Source organism: Umbelopsis ramanniana, assembly GCF_025399195.1.
Source record: "Umbelopsis ramanniana AG unplaced genomic scaffold K450scaffold_16, whole genome shotgun sequence".
Classification (NCBI taxonomy): domain Eukaryota; kingdom Fungi; phylum Mucoromycota; class Umbelopsidomycetes; order Umbelopsidales; family Umbelopsidaceae; genus Umbelopsis; species Umbelopsis ramanniana.
This window is the reverse complement of record NW_026252102.1, coordinates 157,523-174,682: the sequence shown is the minus strand read 5'-3', so window position 1 is coordinate 174,682 and position 17,160 is coordinate 157,523. Positions and strand designations below refer to the sequence as shown.

General features: G+C 43.1%; 3 protein-coding genes across 3 annotated transcripts; 1 reads left to right on the top strand and 2 right to left on the bottom strand.

Annotated features, from left to right (window-relative positions):
- K450DRAFT_233560 (uncharacterized protein) lies at positions 1 to 11,083 on the bottom strand. The gene is made up of 12 exons (XM_051587774.1): positions 10,799 to 11,083; positions 10,565 to 10,711; positions 10,019 to 10,505; positions 9,743 to 9,954; positions 9,536 to 9,683; positions 8,802 to 9,469; positions 8,640 to 8,737; positions 8,396 to 8,572; positions 8,160 to 8,330; positions 7,929 to 8,079; positions 7,744 to 7,860; positions 1 to 7,663 (listed from the first exon to the last, which is right to left on the bottom strand). Exons 1-12 carry the CDS (start codon positions 10,983 to 10,985, stop codon positions 66 to 68), a joined length of 10,161 nt encoding a protein of 3,386 aa, XP_051446197.1. The 5' UTR covers positions 10,986 to 11,083; the 3' UTR covers positions 1 to 65.
- A 933-nt stretch (positions 11,084 to 12,016) lies between these two features.
- K450DRAFT_172549 (uncharacterized protein) lies at positions 12,017 to 14,193 on the top strand (the record flags this gene model as incomplete). Its single annotated transcript, XM_051584158.1, has 11 exons — positions 12,017 to 12,119; positions 12,181 to 12,260; positions 12,319 to 12,453; positions 12,525 to 12,688; positions 12,757 to 12,857; positions 12,921 to 12,997; positions 13,102 to 13,239; positions 13,317 to 13,512; positions 13,598 to 13,788; positions 13,850 to 14,023; positions 14,083 to 14,193. 11 exons carry the CDS (start codon positions 12,017 to 12,019, stop codon positions 14,191 to 14,193), a joined length of 1,470 nt encoding a protein of 489 aa, XP_051446196.1.
- A 36-nt stretch (positions 14,194 to 14,229) lies between these two features.
- Positions 14,230 to 16,408, bottom strand: K450DRAFT_233545 (uncharacterized protein). The gene is made up of 9 exons (XM_051587773.1): positions 16,017 to 16,408; positions 15,908 to 15,954; positions 15,685 to 15,844; positions 15,555 to 15,628; positions 15,337 to 15,493; positions 15,180 to 15,269; positions 14,844 to 15,101; positions 14,588 to 14,782; positions 14,230 to 14,526 (listed from the first exon to the last, which is right to left on the bottom strand). Exons 1-9 carry the CDS (start codon positions 16,263 to 16,265, stop codon positions 14,419 to 14,421), a joined length of 1,338 nt encoding a protein of 445 aa, XP_051446195.1. The 5' UTR covers positions 16,266 to 16,408; the 3' UTR covers positions 14,230 to 14,418.
- Between the last annotated feature and the right edge of the window lie 752 nt (positions 16,409 to 17,160).

Sequence of the window (17,160 nt, the reverse complement as noted above, 5' to 3'; positions counted from 1 at the left end):
TTATTTTTTTATTTACATCTGTTGAGCTAAGGCTTTTCTATCCATTGCTTCATTATCATATCATATTATTGCTTCATGATCATATCATTTAGCTGTTCCTCATATAATTTCCATCCTAATAATAGTACCTTCTCTAAATTCAGAGTCAGGTCTTCGTGAATAATAGCAGGAATTCGGTCTCGTTTCAGACCAAGCCATTCAACAGGAGGAGTGGCCTCTCCCATGATTTGCAGCTGAGGTTGAAAGTTCACGGGGATGAGAGCCTGATACTGTAGCTGACTCTCGGTGACGGTTTCATCCAGGGTGGGAGGACTGACACTTTCTTTGCTCTTGAACTCGTCCTCTTGACTTTCTTCCTCTGGTTTTTCATCCAGGGTGGATGTGGATTCAATTGGCACAGCCGGTCCACGTAATGCTCGTCGATATTGGTCTTCAAATTGATGGACCAATTCTTGGAGATATTTGATGAGACCAAGGTTAAGGGATACGTTGATTTGTCCATCGAAGCCAACGTGGAAGGCGTGCTGAACCATCTTTTCAATTTGGGTAGATTGCATGGTCAAATCAGTTCGAGGTATACCAAAAATCGTTACACTGGAATACATTTGTGGCCTTGTTGTCGTCACAGTGGGTGGGTTGGTGGTTGACGCAGCGCGTTCTTTGCTTCGCCCTGGAACATTTTTGAGTAAGGCTGCACTGGCAATGCTAACATGCAAGTCTCGTACGGTTTTGGTGTCATCCAACTTTCGGGCCAGGTGGGCATGGACAGTGTTGGCGTTGATTTGTACACAGTCGGTATCATTGAAATGGTTGGGATAGATGATAAGTTCCAAGCCGTCAATATCCATATCCATCTCGCCTCTTGCATCGGATAACATCCTGATCTGACTGCCTGCTTTGGTGGCCGACTCTGCTACGGAAATTTCCTTGATCTCCTTGTCTCTGCGAAGTCCTGCCTCTGCGTACTTCTTGTCAAGTAAATCATCCAATTTTTTATACATGGTAATCACCACTGGGATGCTCTTCACGGAAAGTTCAATCATGGCTTTGTTCAGTCCAAGTTTGCTTGCTGAAGTGGCGTATCCTTCTTCAGTCAGTTTAATATCCGACTCGAGTTTGATGGGGTCGATGACCAACTGAAGGATATTTTGGTATTCATAGGAGAAAGCAGCTTGAATTTGTTGCGCCAAGAAGCTTAATCCACCTAATGGAGGCTGCACGGATTCAGGAATCCTGTCAATGTGGCCAAACAACCGGATGCTATCCAAGCGAGCCTCGCCTACCAAGCGGCCCTCCGACTTGAGTTGAATGGTTTCCATGCTGAGCAAAGCTGTCTTTGCCAAATGCGGTATGTTCTTGGTGGATAACACAACATTTTGAGACACTAGACTGACTTTGCCAATCGCTTGACCAAGATCAGCGGAAAGGTCAATGGATTGCGCTCTCAACGCAAAATGATAAGCAAATGGTGTTGGTTTCAACGTCGTATCGGGCGCCAGCACAGCCGATACTTCTTCAGTGGGAGTCTGGATAGGATGAGCAGGATCTCCGTGCTTCACCGCATGTTCTTGATCTAACCAAAGAGACTTGAGAACCAAAAGATCTTGTAGATGACGCATGTTCAAGCTAGCCGCTATGCCAGGAATGTTGATAAGGACACATATGTTATCTTCGTTAACATCTGCTCGGCTGGACGTTAGCATGGCGTTGAACATGATATCTCTGACTGCAGCACTTAGACAGTCTTCCGGAGAGAAATGATGTCGAAGATTGAGAGATGCTCCAGAAACACTTCCTACGCAACTGAGCGTTCTAGACGCCGTATCACCAGAGAACGAGTTCATCAAAAAGTTGCCTTCCTCCCAATTTAGCGAACATACCACCTTGTGATAAGGTTGGCATGTAAGATCCAATTTTGTTTTGGAGAGTCTTAGGTATAATGATGCATTCATGCCAAGATTGGGAGCAGCTGTGACTTGAGTGGCCTTCTGTTCGCTGGATTGTTGAACACCAAATTTAAGACCCACGATGATTTCATGCAAAAACTGGACCAAAGAAGGATGAAGGACATTTTCACTTTCGTGAATCAAGACCTCAATGTGTACACTGCGCTGGGATGCGGAAGATACACCACCAAATGGCATATGATAGGTAAACCAAATGCTAAGGCCAGGGATGATGATGGTCGCCATGTTCATGGTATCGAGCGTCCTGGTCAAGTCCGTATCCACCTTTCGTAGTGATTTTCCAGGCATCTTCTTGCGTGGACCATCCGTCTGCTTTTTAGGGTATAATCGTACGACACCACGAGAGTATACAAAAGTACCTTCGAGATCAAACAGAACTGTATCATTATGTGCTCGCGTGTGCTCTGAGTTTTGCGTGGAATCCTCAGTACGGGGGAGACCGAAGTTTGCTTCGGCTGCAAAAGCGTTGACACGATCGATGCTTGCCAAATAAATGACACTGAGCTTATTAAGGTAATCAACAAGGGTACCATCAATATCCACTTCAAAGCCGTCCACATTGGCATCAACAAAGAATTTCTGCTTTTTGGTCTGGTCATCAAGATGATGACTGTTGCTATGGACACTGCATGAGATGTGTGGTAGAAGCATTTGGTTCATGCGAGAGTGGTTGGTCGACAAGAAGTGAGCTTCATTATTTTGATCAAAGCGCGGGATGAACTGGAATGCGATGTTGTTCAGATTAGCCACACTGTTTTCAATCTTCTTGGTGACGAAACGCATTGATGAAATGGAGAAGAGTAAGGCACCAACGTCCTTATTCTGTGAAGCAGCGGTAATATTCTCTGTGGAATCCAGAGGTACAGCCACACCAAAGTTGCTGACATTGATGGAGATGAGCTTGCCATCCCACATAGAGCCAATGTCTTCCTGTTGCTGTGGAAGCTCGACTTTGAGTGAGCCCATGATCCTTCTTGTGTTGGCTGCAAGTCTATCTAATTCTGATTTCTTCATCTCCTCCTTTCGAGCAAGCTCTCTTTGATAATAGAGATAAAGATCCGTCATTTTACCCAGGGCAATGGGCTGCATGACCACATGTGTTTTCGATAGGTCCAAATAGAATGAATCAAGATGGTCATCGTTTTCAGGTTTGATTTCAGCCGTTGTAGAATTGGGATGTGCATAGTTTTGCATGGTGAAATCGATGGCAACATAGGCAAGGCGATTTCTGCGATATCGCCGATCGCTGGACGGTACCTTGGAAACAGTATTATGCTCTAGAGAAAGTGCAAAGTTGTGCGCCATGACTTGCCAAATCAACGGTGTTTCAGGCATAGATTTGGATCTCGTATCGTTGGAGACGTATGCACGCAAGATGCTGGATTCGAACAGTCCTAAAGCAGCAGGGCTGGCAGCAGCGACTTGTAAACCACGCAGTGCGAAATCGACAGAGAAGAGCATACGTGGTTTCACGCTTGGTTTATCTACGGTGACAGTAGTGGATGGCGCCGCTTCGAGCGCAGCCTGCTTGGGCTGATTACTAGAGTAAGAGAATACATCGGCGAGATCACTAATTTCACTGCCAACGAGCGATTGCGCCGTCAACAACTGATCGATCATATTGACGTTGAGTGACAAAGAGACCACATCCATGGAAATATTGGAGTGAAGCTTGGAAACTTGCACAATGTGCGACATATCCGATATTGAACCGATACCGCCATGAGCAGGGCGTGGTGGACCTTCCACTTGTATAGAGCCAGTGCATCTGATAGCGGGTATAGCAAATGAGCCGGTCGACGGGTCTTCAGAGCTAGGTCCATTTGACCGTGTTCTGGTGTTGAACTGGAGCTCTTGTTTCGCCAGTTGAAACGTGTATTTCAACGTTGGGCCATCGCGCGACAATGGCTGGTGAACGATCATGAACATATCATGAACATTATATTGCAGGCTCAAAGATGGCAAAAGATCAGAACGAAGGGCAAGGTGGCGCAACAAGAATTGCAATTTGAGGTCAAACTTTGGCGCTATCGGCGATGATGTTACTGTTGTCGGGCTGCTCGATAGTCTTTGCTCTTCCCACTCATCCAAAAGGTTCTGGAACAAAAAGGTGTACCGTTTTCCTTGTTCGGCGCGCCAATCTTCAATGAATCCATAGACTTTCAGAAGACTTTGAGGCATACTGACTCTGAATGAGTGTATGCTTGAAAACACATTGAGAACTTCTTTCGTCGAATCAGTTTTAGATGCCTTCTTTGTCTGCTTAGTGGCTTGACTGATAGCAGCACTGACATTGACTCCATCAAAGTCAATTCGCAGCAGATCATGTCTAGTTACCGATGAAGCTCCGTGAATTAGTTCCATGAACCTAAAGCTGACACTTTGGATACCACCAGCAGCCATCAAAATCACTCGCTGTAACGACCCTTTTCTGCTTGCTTTGTTTGAACTGCGTAATCCTGACGGGGTGTCAGAAGTAGCACGATCAGAACTGAATATAGGTGACAACGGAGACAGTCTAGGGTTGGAAGAGAGTAATGAACCATAGGAATCCTCAATGTCAATACAGAGGCGAAGTCGTTGAGAATTGGCAGTGATGGATATAATATCGATATTGACTAGACCTTGTGCTAGGATATCGATGCGTTGAAGAATGTTCATGATATCAAATGGTTGTTCAGCAGTGGCATCCGTAGGTTTGGTAGCAGCTTTTGACACTTTGACAGCATGTGAAAGAGTTTTAAGTTTTGTAGTGAACACTCTCTGAACTGTCAACATGTGTCGTGCAAAGGCAAGCAAGGTTGGATTGGAGGTAATACTGATCGAGTGAATATGCAGTTTGCCAATGCCATCCAAGTAACCCAAGGCATCAGCAGTGCCAACACGATCGCTTTCTCCTGTGACCTGGTTGCCTTCAGGCAATCGAGCGTCGTTCAGCTTGTATTCCGTATCCAAGTTGAATGCAACATCTTCAATAGTGATCCTATTATCATCTTGTTCAGGCTCTTCTTCATAAATCAAAAAGTCAAACACCCCTAGTTTGACGTCGGCCAAATTGACAGATTGCTTCAAGATATCCACAAGATCCATATTTTTCATTGGGCTTTGCTTTTGATCGTATTTCTTTTGATGGAATGGATGGGTAAGCAATCGGCATCCTGAGATGTCGCCAATCTCCCAACTGCGCCATTTTGAGAAGGTATCAATGGTTTTTTGGAACATTGCATTTGTATCAATATCTTTGCTGTAATCTCCAGACGTCAACTGGTATTGAAGTTCTCCTCTCAACGTTGATGGCATCGATCTTAAACAATGGCGCATTCTTGCTAGGAGCTTCCAACCAACATCATTTCTGAACGCTTTGGCACCCAATCTCAGAACATTGATAGTAGGTTTGGTCAGGAAAATAGGATCACGACCAACTCTAGGATCGGCAGAAAACTTTGCAATTTCGTAGATGAATGTCTGCATTTGCTTTGTTCGTCTTTCGCTAAAGGTTTCCAAGATGTTTTCCAAATCATCGACAAATGTCAACCAGGAGTAAACGGCGCCGACAAGAATTTCAACCGATTCAGTAATGATGATGGAAGACAGCATACCCATATCTAGTTTGATGTAGTTGGGCTTCATTGCACCAATCAATTGGAATTTGAGACCGTCTAGAGTCAAGTCAATAACAACAAGTTCGCTAGAGCAGTCGTCACCCATCAGTTTGCGATTGCGAGGATGCTGTCGTGATATAGGAATACCGAACGACATGGAGCTTGAAGTGCTGATGTATCGAACCTTACATCCTAAGGCATCCAAATTGATGTTAACGCGAGATTCTCGCAGTTCCAACTTTGATTCTGCAACACTGCGTTTCATCTCGTCAAAGGCAATATCTTGGAATTTAACCAGACCACTCAGATCGAAGCCATCTAGGATCACATCCGCAGAACACAATAGGGTATCTGTCAAGTCATAGCGGGTACGCATGCCAGTTCGCAAATCCTTTGATTTCATGAGATCATCGGGTAACATGACATCTTGAATACAATGAAGATGAGTTCGAGGGAGATGCACAGCAAATTGAGTGCAGATATATTGATCAGTCAAAAAGCGTGTCAATTGACCAATATACTCCATTTGGGTGCTGTCAAGCATAGTTTCAAGATCCCAATTATCTTGATCAATGGCTTCAGTCACTTCTTGAACGACTTTGACGAAGATGGGTGTTAGAAGAACATTGACAGGCTTAATGGCTTCCAGGACAATGGTCATCTCTGTTCCGTTTCCAAGTAGAGGCTCTGCGTTGTCTTCGTCTTCCTCATCATTTTCAACCATGGATTCATCTTCACCTATTTCATCGCCATGTAGTCTGCTATGAGATTTTGAGAAATTGGTGGTATCCTGCTTGTGTGCATGGATTTCGTGTTTACTTTCATCTGTTTCCGGCGCAGGGATCAGACGAGTCTTTGGTGGTGGGAGGTAAGTGTGGAAGAATTTATCTGAGTACGGCGCCTCTCGATGGATCTCATATCTCCTCAGGTAGCTGCTATAGGGAATGGATGGTGGCATCACTGTAGCGGATTCACCATTTGGTAATGGCTCATTGATATCAGGAGTCTGAATCATATCTAGATCGTCCGAACTGTCATCACTGTCAGAGCGCATACTAATCAGCTCTTCGTCTTCCAGGTCATAAGTAGAATCTCGATTACTGGCGCCGAAGATGGTACCATTCCGTTCAGCAGTGGGCGTATCATCCACACGCTCGGAAAACGCAGTATGAAAGGATTGATTATCGAAATCCGCAGAGGACTCTGTGACGGATTGATTGACACTATCATTGTCGTATACATCGTCGACTTCAGGCTGAGCATCCCAACCTTGACCCCGCCAGCTTTCTGAATAAGATCGTAAACTTGCAGGTGCACTACTACCAGAGTATGCATTGAAATTTTCTTCTTGGCTTTGCTGTCGTTGCATGTATCCATTCTCCTTACGAACGCTAAAACTATCAGAGATATCCGCATATTTGGACAAGAAGGGCGGTGCATACAACATGCCAACGTGGTGATGGTCGTTGTAAGATCTCATGGATATCAATGATCGTGCTTCGCTAGCATATGCTTCGCTATCGTACAAGTGAGGACATCGCCTGGTCTGCATATCCTGAGTACGTATATAAGATTGCTGCTTTTCTCGCTTTTGTTTCCACAATGACGTTTGCCGGTATATGACTACCTCCAAACCGGTATTGGCATTCGCTACTTCGACCCAGGGATATTCGCCTTCGGCATGATGATTAACATTCATTTCCTGAGTGGCCAAATTTGTGACGACAATGGATGGAAAGTTGAGATTGATCTTTTGGGTATAGTTGCGGTTAATCAAGTCATCAAATTCAAAAGAAAACCCTTCCGAGAGACTGATTTGCGTCGCACTGTGGCGGCCCATTAAGTTGATATCTATGCTTTGTACACTGGCAGTTACAAATGTAACGTCTGGATCAAGAATGGTCATATCCTTTGCGAGGGCATTGTCTTCGTCCACCATGTTGTAAAGGAAAGCCTTTCCAAAAGCTGCTGTTCCTAACAAGAAAGATGGTTTGATCTCTCCAGATATACTACCGAGATCGAATTCCCAATTGCAAAGGTAAGTCGCTGTTTTTGGTAGAGGACCGAATAGTCTATGTGCGTAAATGTTGAGCTCTGTTTCGGTAGTCAGTATCATCAAGAAAAAAACCATAGGGTCCATAAATTTTATCCTTTGAAGATATTTGCACTCATACCTGTGATATAAAGATAATTGCGTGAATCACGGGCATTCTTGGTTTTAAACGGAGCTCTTTGCGGATTAGGCTCTGTCTCTCTTGTCCAGGTCAATGGGCTGAAATTTACGTGCATGTCTGGTTGATCAATGAAAAGGTGAGTAAGGCAAGTGGCGAAGCTGAAAAGGTATTATGGAAACACTAACCCATATATATATCTAAATTTCGAAGCTCCAGCTGAAGCTCTTGGAATTCAAGTTGTGAAGACTTTGAGCAGTCATAGAGGTTTTCGGGTAGCAGAGCTGTTGCTTCCTCAACTAGACATTGTACATATACTTCAAATGGGTCTTGTAATGGCTAAATGTTCAAAAAAGCAATGGTTAACTCACCTATTGAATATGCGCCAATTTTACATCATAGGTTGGTAAAATACGTACCTTCGCCTCATCTTCACGCCGCTTCATCTCAAGGTATTGAGTTGGATTTTGCTTACGCTGTCTGTATTCTTCAACGGTGACGAAATGTACCCAGTTTCCAAAGTAGTTGTCCTTAAGAATCAAGAAATATCGTGCAATTGAGCCCAAAAGTTTGCAGCTCACTCCTTTGAGCTGTTTTCAAAAATTAGACTACATCAAAGTGGTTGAATTTTTAGCATGCAATCCAGTTAACAAACCTTGACTTGTAGGTTTAACGACTCTAGGTGCTGTGTCACATCGACAGTGCTGTAATAGTTGTATGAGCCTTCCAAGGTAGCATAGACACATGAGCCAAACTGAGCATCTTCTTCTCGAAGGAATGCTCCAAGGGTATGTGAAGATGGTAGCGAGAACGCTAGTTTGGGTTGATCGATCTGGATAGAATATAATTAGTACCCACAATGTCATCTATGCAATGAATTCCTATCGGTAGATTTTTACCTTGACTGCGAATGGAATGGATGTTGACTCAGGTTCAAACTTTGTGAAAGGCAGTGAAACGTCAACTTCCAAGGTCGGCGCACTGAGAGTGATGTATGCTTTTTATGCAAAATCATTAGTATTACGCTTGAGTGAATCAGAAGTCTAGATCAAAATGCTTACCATTGTCATCCATGACATTTGGATTGTTGATAATGTTGTCTTGGTTGACACATAAATATAGCATAGCATTATTCATCTTCAGTTGCATCTTGTACGTAATAGGTATACAATGGGTTAGGTCTGTCGTACTGTCCGCCGTCCAATCTTTAACGAGATCTTGAAGTAAAAAGATGTGATCACGAAGCAGGAAGATCTCAGGGTGAGATACTCCAAAATTGAAGTTCCACGTTCTGTGGGCATTCCAAACCAGAGGAGTTTCCATATCGGCGTGTACTTTCAGTTTCTTGCACATCAGGAATGATGCATAATTGACACTGGTTTGAACGTTGACATCCACAAGGTTGACATCCAGCTTATTGGAGTATCCAGTTGCAGATACCATAGTTGGGATAATCATCTTGATTGAAGAGCCTGCGGCAGCTTTTATGTCGATCCAACCGTATGGTCGTGTAATAAAGCCGCTAGAGTTAACATCCATTTCCTCCATGCCTGAAGTAAACTTCCAGTCTTTTGACTTTTCCCGTAAAGGAACTCTCAAAGTGAGGTCGGATACGAACTCAATATACATCTCTAAAGCTGTACAAGCTCGAGTTTGACCAGGTTGAAGTATAGGAGATGGCTCCATATTACGGTGAGATGGTGGAAACATAAAGTTTTGGATCAATGCGCTTTGTAAAACGTCAGTATCAACCACCACCAATTTTGATATAGTATCATGTTGATGCACAACTTACCGCTGCCTGTCAGCCCATGGTCCATATTGGATCATGGCATTACGAAGAGAAACATGTATACCCCACTCTGGAGGAACACCGCCATTCCCATAGTAGGTTTGATCATATGTAATATTATTTTCAGAGGCCTCTGGATACGGAACAGGTCCTGCAATGAAAGTTAAATAACTTTCTGTTAAGGCAGATACAAGCACTGTCAATGCATACCTGGTACATCTGCGAAGTACGTAAATGCAATCTCTGTACATTCCAATACTTGTGATACCATGGCATACTCTTTATGCGCACGAGCTTCAAATCCTGCGTTGTCTGAATGAGGCGAATTATTGTGGAAGCCGTGTAAGTGCTGCATATATCCGTACTGGCGTCCTCCCTTTCCAAATAAGCCTGTTGTAGCTGATGATAGGTATTTCCATAATCTGTGGAAATAGTCAGGTTATGCATAGAACAAACGGATGTTTTTAACCACCGTCTTCAACTTACGATGTTGCACTGCTTTGCCTTCTGTTCACATGTATTTCATCGTCCGCCCCTACAGTGAAGTCGGTATTGTGCTTTAAACTTAGTTTTGGCTCGCGAAAAATCAAATCCAAAGATGATTTATAGTAATCCAATTTGGACCTGGATTGATCTGTGTTGTAGATACTGCTCGCCTGTCGGAACTGGAGGACAGCCATGGTGGGAAGATCTGGGTTTCCAAACATCATTGCACCGCGTGTGCACTCGATTTGAACCGGCATAAGGCGCCTGAATAATGAATTACTGAACCCATCCGCTTCTTGACTTTCCATGTCTAATGGTTGTGTGGTGGCTGTTGATCGTAGTTCCTCCGCCTGACCATTCGTCATATTGGCACTCATTTCAAGAATTTCCTGCAGTGCATAGTATACTGGTGTTCTGTTATACATGAACCATTCGAGGCCTTCCAAATGACAAACAATCCGGCATGGCTTCTTGATATTGCCTGGTTCTATAAGCAGGATGATCAATAACCTGATTAAGATGACCTAAATATGCAATTCTACGTACCAAACTTTCCACCTTCATGGCGAACATCCCAAAGCCAGTATCGCAATGATAAGTGGCCTTTTAATATGCAAATTGATTGATTGGTGCTCAAGTATCGTACGTTTTTGAATAATATTCGGCCTCCCAATAAAGCCAATTGGAAGGACTCTATATAAGAGATAAATGGTTTCAGACCAATATATATTAGAAGAAATTGAGAAAGATGGCACTAAATCGTTTGTCATTCCATCGTACCGATTTCGATATAGGCATGGTATTTCCGCCACAGGTATTGGTTTAGTATCCATGCTAGTACCTGACCCAATGCTCGATTGAAGTAAAACAGGAAGAAGATCACGACAACGACGACAACTAAGCAATAGACAAAGAACATCCAGAAGTCCGAAATGGACTGGAGGTTGGATGAAACTATGTTGTCCATTGCTGATTGAACCGGCCTGCTTCGTGGACGAGAAAGAAGTCGTGGGCTGTGGATCGGCTTAAAGCTCAGTCTTTCCGTTGTGTGGATGACCTTTTTCGGCAACCCATTGAACCAAACAGTCACTCATTTTTTTCTTTTGTGTGCGCGACCTGGCAAGCTAATGCAACTGAAAATCCAGGAAGTTAGCAGTAATGCTCCAGTAGCTGTTGCGTACATTCCAACACCTGCATACACTCAGTTGAAGGATCGAAAAAACGTCGAGTCATGGGTACAAATAACAGACCAGTCTTGCAAGGTAAAAGGAATGGATCGAGCACCTTGCTGTTTCCAGCACCGCTAATGCATAAAACAGACCTTTTACTGCCACGCTTTGCCTTCTAACCAAGCTAGCGATACAATGATGATCAGCAGATATATTCAGGCACCAAGCATCGGTACTGGTGAGTTCACTGGATGTGATACGGAACGGCTCATGGTGTAGTCCAAAAAATTGACATGCTTTTGTTTGTTTAGGCACTGGATCACCTGGAAGCGTGGGCATAATCGAATCGATACAAGACGGGATTGAACTTAATATTGTGTGTGAATTGAAGGAAAACGTTGATGAATTGGAACAAAAGCGCAAGCTAGGTTTCATATGGGATGAAGCTTCAGAGCTGGATAGACTTCTGGCAGTTCGAAATATTTTGGATGGAATGGTTGTAGTTGCTGGATGTATCATCGGTACAATGAGCGAACGGCACTGTCTGGAAGTTAGGGTGTGTAAAAACGAAATATTTCTGAATGAGATGACAGAGTATATATTCATGTGGGGTATCAATGATGCTAACGCATACTATTCATACATCTTGAAGATCTTATCGACAGTTCCATCAACCGCACATGTTAAGATATCCGCAGGAACAAAAATATCAATTAAAGACAACATCGCCGCATTTCAAGAAACGACTGACTCCGGCATAGACCAGCTAGTTTCGTCAATGTCTGATCTCTCGCTTGCGCGACTGAAACAAAAGAAGAATGCTTTTGGAATGAGTGGTTTGGAGAAAGCCTATGACGCTTTATTAGAGGTGGTCAGCTATCCTCTGCTATACAACGACGTAATCAAAACATTGAACATAGAATGTCCTAAAGGTAAGGTGAAGGGAGTTTGCTCATACAAAAATTTCCACAATGGCGACTGACGATGTTGAAGGTGTGTTGTTATATGGGCCACCCGGTGTTGGCAAAACATATCTGGTTGCTTCTATTGCAAAGGTTTGTGGAGCAGAAATGGTATGTGACTTCTCAGTTATGATGCGGATCAGACACCATGTTTAATTCTTCTCATCAGATTGTAATTCAAGGCCCCGAAGTCTTTGGTCCTTACATAGGAGAGAGCGAAGAAAAACTGCGAAACAAGTTCAAAGAAGCTGCTCTTTGTAGTGAGCAAAAGAAAGTCCCGGTCATCTTGTTCATTGATGAAATAGTAGGTTTAATCATCCACCGTCCCTCCTATCTAGTCATTCACTCACAAATTGTTTTCATTGCTGCGCAAAGGATGCTTTAACACCCAACAGACAAAATGCGCAATCTCACGAGTCACGGGTAGTGGCTCAACTGCTTACGCTGATGGACGGTATGGAAAATCGAGGTCGAACTGTTGTGATTGGTGCAACAAATCGACCAAATTCTCTGGATCCAGCTCTTAGACGGCCGGGAAGGTATGTATATGTTTAGGTCTGCGCAAATATAGACGAATTTTCACCCGATTTTGCTAATTGTATCGCAGATTTGATCGTGAGATATTAATTGACGCTCCAAATGAAAACGCACGACTTCATATTTTACGATCGCAATTGAAAAAGGTTCCAGTTCTCAATGAAGATGACGGTAAGCATCCCTTATAATGTAGCTCAAAATCACAATCCTAGTTTTAATCCCTTGATACTACAGTGTTGGCAAAGCTAGCTGTGATGACCAATGGGTATGTCGCAGCAGACCTTATGGCATTGTGCCGTGAGGCTACCATGGTTGCAATTGAGCGCTACATGCAGCTTCAAGGCAGTTCCCAAGATGATAACAGGTAAAGGATGTGCGACATGGTAGAATTGAATCACAATTTACTAACTACAAGTTCAGCGAATTATCGGTGACTATTGATGACTTTGCCGCCTCCATGTCGAAAGTTGGACCGTCAATACAAAGAGGCTACGAAACGGTAGTCGAAAAGAAAGGGTGGGACGATATCGGTGGCCTTGAGGATGTGAAAAAGGTAAGTCCTCACGTTCGCGTATACAATTTGTTATATAAGCCATGGTATCCAAGTCTGACCTTTGATCATTATCACAGAAACTTAAGCAAGCAACCGAGTGGCCGCTCTTACATAAAGAAACATTCAAAAGACTTGGTTTGAAACCTCCAAGAGGAATCTTACTGTTTGGCCCACCGGGATGCAGCAAGACGACACTAGTCAAAGTCATCGCCTCTGTTTCAGGAGCTACTTTTCTTTCCATCAATGGTGCGCAAATATACTCTCCTTTTGTTGGTGATTCCGAGAAGATCAGTAAGCGTCGAACTCACATTTTTTTGGGTACAATGTCGTTCATGTAGTCCTAATCTCTTCTTTTTAGTCCGATCGACGTTTCAAAAAGCTAGATCTGCTGCCCCTTCGGTCATCTTCTTGGATGAAATTGAAGCCATTGTGGGAAAAAGAAATCTAGGTTCTGGTGGTTCAGGGTCTGATTCTGTTCAGGAGAGGGTGCTTTCTACTCTATTGAACGAGATGGATGGTGTTGAACTAGCATCATCAGTTCTTGTCATTGTATGTGTTTTGTTACCATTCGCCCACTATATCTTTCTTTGCTTATGCCCTCATTTTCTAGGGTGCTACTAATCGGCCAGACATGTTGGATGCTGCGTTGATGCGGCCTGGTCGTTTTGACAAAATTATCTATGTTCCACCGCCTGATTTTGTATCACGACAGCAAATTCTACATGTTCATACCAAAGATATACCATTAGCGGAGGATGTTGATCTGGAAGAGATTGCTGACAAGGTAATTTTGCGTCTATAAGATTGAAGAGGGTGTAGGTTGTATCTCATGCAGATTGATAGACAAATCTTTACACGGGAGCGGATTTGCAAAACCTGTGCCGAGAAGCCGCTATGATCGGCCTACGACAGAATAGATCAGCGTCCAGCGTGGTATGTATTCAATATGACTGAAACAATGTATATGTGAAACAATGTATATGAGGGCCAATATCATGCTGACCAAATTCACAACATACAGACTCAAGAAAACTTGGAAGAAGCTTTGAAGGTTGTTAAGCCATCACTCACTTTTCAAGTGCTCAAACAATACGAAGCATTACAAAAGGTTTAATTAGTGTACATAATATAACAACATAAAAATAATTACAAGGAATCGTTGCGGAGGTCGTAACAATCCTACAACTTCATTTCGCTCAAATACGATTCGAACTGAGCTTTGAGATTATCGTACTCGGACTGCAAATTGCTGACATCGACTTCCAATGAGGTTTTTATATCGTTTATCTGTAAAGAAAGCATTAGAGTTAGGTGCTAGCGAATTGAAGGAATTGCTCTGTATACATACCTGTTGCTCTAACAGTTCTGCACTAGCCTGGATCTCAGACATTTGTTGTTGCATTTTGCTGACTTCTGAGCTGGTTTGGCTGTACTCCTGTTGCGACTGGTTCATATCACTTTGAACACTCTCCCGCTTCTTTTCCTGCTGTTGCTCTAACTTGGCCATTTTCTGCATCAAGTTGTTGAGCATTCTCGTCAAATACTGTTTGACAGTTAGTACATGACCAGATTCAAGAAACGTATGGATGGATGATGTGATATACCTGTTCCTTATTTTGCAACTCTTGCATATCCAATTCCTTTTTGCCAATTTTTTCCTCGTTAATGGCATTGTGTCGATTGAGAGTTTCATAATTTTTGATTCCCTCTTCGCAGTCCGACAAAAGTCGATTGCATGCATTTACTTCTTCCAGTATCGCCGATATGGTATCAATCTTCGCTTGGAGGCGTCTGACAGTCGCTTCATTTTCAGTAGCTGCTTGACTTTCTTCTTCTATAGAAGAGGTGAGTTTGGCGTTTGCCTATATGGATAAAATCAAATAATTCAATTAGTAAAATTATACATCGCATGATGAAAAGAAACAGGAAATGATACTGACCGATCGGACTCGCTCTGGATTCTGATCTGCACGTATTCTTAGGCGTTCGATTTCACGATCAAGGGTAATAATTTGATACACTTTTGTTTGCTGGGAGGGGAAACGCAAAGGTGAGAATCGGTCCTTGGTAATGCGAGTTTCATTTACATGGACATACCATTTCGTCTCTCAGATGATGTTGAGTAGCTTTTAGCTCTTGGTATTGTGTATGTATCGAATCAGCATTCTTCTTTTGGTCTCGAAGTGTTCTGCCGTATTCTTCATTCTCAGCTTCCTTTGCCTTTGTTTCTGGCTCTTCTGCCTTTGCCTTTTCCCTATGGAATCCGAGGTTAGCAAATTGAAGTACACCAAGTACATGTATCAATATGCGCATACTTGAGCTGGTTAAGTTTCGCACTAGTCTCGTCATGAATCTGCTCCAGATTTGCTCTTTTCATGGCAATTTCATCCTACATGCCGTGGTTAATACATTTCAGGGCAATATAATCATTGAGCTCACACTTACTCCTGTAGCAGAAATCTGTTCAAACGTTGTCAATCTCTCCTCTCGAAATCTGGCGTAATTGACTAGCGCGCTGAGGATTTTGACGATGCGGTCATGGGTTGGTTTGGTGATATCTCTAAAATTGAAATCGGCGAATCCGAGTTCCAACATCAACTTGCTCCTGTATCATCAACACTCAATTTAGAACAATGGAAACGTCGCTCACGTTTGTGAAGTAACTTACATTCTGTCGTACAGCAAGAGCATTCCCAACATGTCGTGGTGAACCTCCTATTTAGCAATCCTTCAGTACTTGCATTTGCACATTTCAAGTAGATAAAACAAGAACTTACAGGATGCTCAATATTCTGGAGCATTTTGTCTCGAACTTCTTCAATTTGTGTTGTGTGGACGCCCATTAACAGATCTAAGCATCGTTCGAAAAGGTACTGTGTGCTTTGTGCGGTCGGCTTCATAAGATCTTCCTCTGTGAAAGGCAACTGGATTTCTCTGAGGCATCGAAGCAATGTAGTATTTGAGAGTGTTGGAACTTCATAAAACACTTTGCTTTCAGCAGTCTGATTTCTTCTTGTTGCATACATGACAATGTTTAAGTTACGAAAAAGTGAACGTGGAGCGGACGCGTCGTGGGGCAAGAAAATTCTTTGGCAGAGGCGCGAATGAGGTGCACGTGACTGAATTCTTCACTCTAATGTCCATCCACAATAGATTATCGACAAATTGGTCCACTCTGTAGGACGACAAACAGCGAAGTAGTCTAAGACGAAGGAATAAGTGATTAAAGAATTTCATTTACTGCTTTTCCTCGATGCTGAAGACGTATTGCCATCACGATCCCTGGACAAGCGAACAAATTCGGTGGATTCCGGCTCAAAGTTATCCCATCCATATTGAGAGACAGCATCCTCTGTGCTTTGTATCGATTCCTCTCGGCCAGTTATCTTGCTAGGCAAGCAGTTCGATATTCGCTTGCATGGTGAATACCAATCTTGATAACGGACCAAAAACAATACATGAGACCATGTTCAATTCGCCAACAACGCCAAAAAAACCTAAACCGAGACCCACCCAGGCACACGTCAGGGCAATTCCCAAACGACACTATCGAGAAGAAACGCCTAAGACCGGTGTTTATCACAGCCAAATACAACATATATGGATTGTTGTGGTCTAAAATTTAAATTATCGTGAAGTCTGTCCCCTCACGAGGCCGAATGTGTTGACCCGCATCATAAATACGCATAAGCTTCACCAGTCCATGTGGTAAACAAAAAAAAAATATTTCAGACAATGCACTGCCCTGGTTCGATAGCAATTACAATATTCTTGGATTACAAATTTGCATCAAGCAGCCAGAAGTTTTCTTATCTGGTTACTTCAATGCAGGTTATGCTGGCTGTAAATAGCGTCATATTGTGCTTAGTTTCAGGGCAATTATATATGTCTCCACACTGAGACATCTTCATTTGGCGAAAT

Coding starts and splice junctions, on each gene's coding strand:
- K450DRAFT_233560 (XM_051587774.1), bottom strand. CDS start 10,985: ATGGACAACATAGTTTCATCCAACCTCCAGTCCATTTCGGACTTCTGG. Junction 10,712..10,798: donor CCATGCCTATATCGAAATCG/GTACGATGGAAT, acceptor TCTCTTATATAG/AGTCCTTCCAATTGGCTTTA. Junction 9,470..9,535: donor CCATGGGCTGACAGGCAGCG/GTAAGTTGTGCA, acceptor CGTTTTACAAAG/CGCATTGATCCAAAACTTTA.
- K450DRAFT_233545 (XM_051587773.1), bottom strand. CDS start 16,265: ATGTATGCAACAAGAAGAAATCAGACTGCTGAAAGCAAAGTGTTTTAT. Junction 15,845..15,907: donor CTCTTGCTGTACGACAGAAT/GTAAGTTACTTC, acceptor TTGATGATACAG/GAGCAAGTTGATGTTGGAAC. Junction 15,102..15,179: donor ATCCAGAGCGAGTCCGATCG/GTCAGTATCATT, acceptor TTATCCATATAG/GCAAACGCCAAACTCACCTC.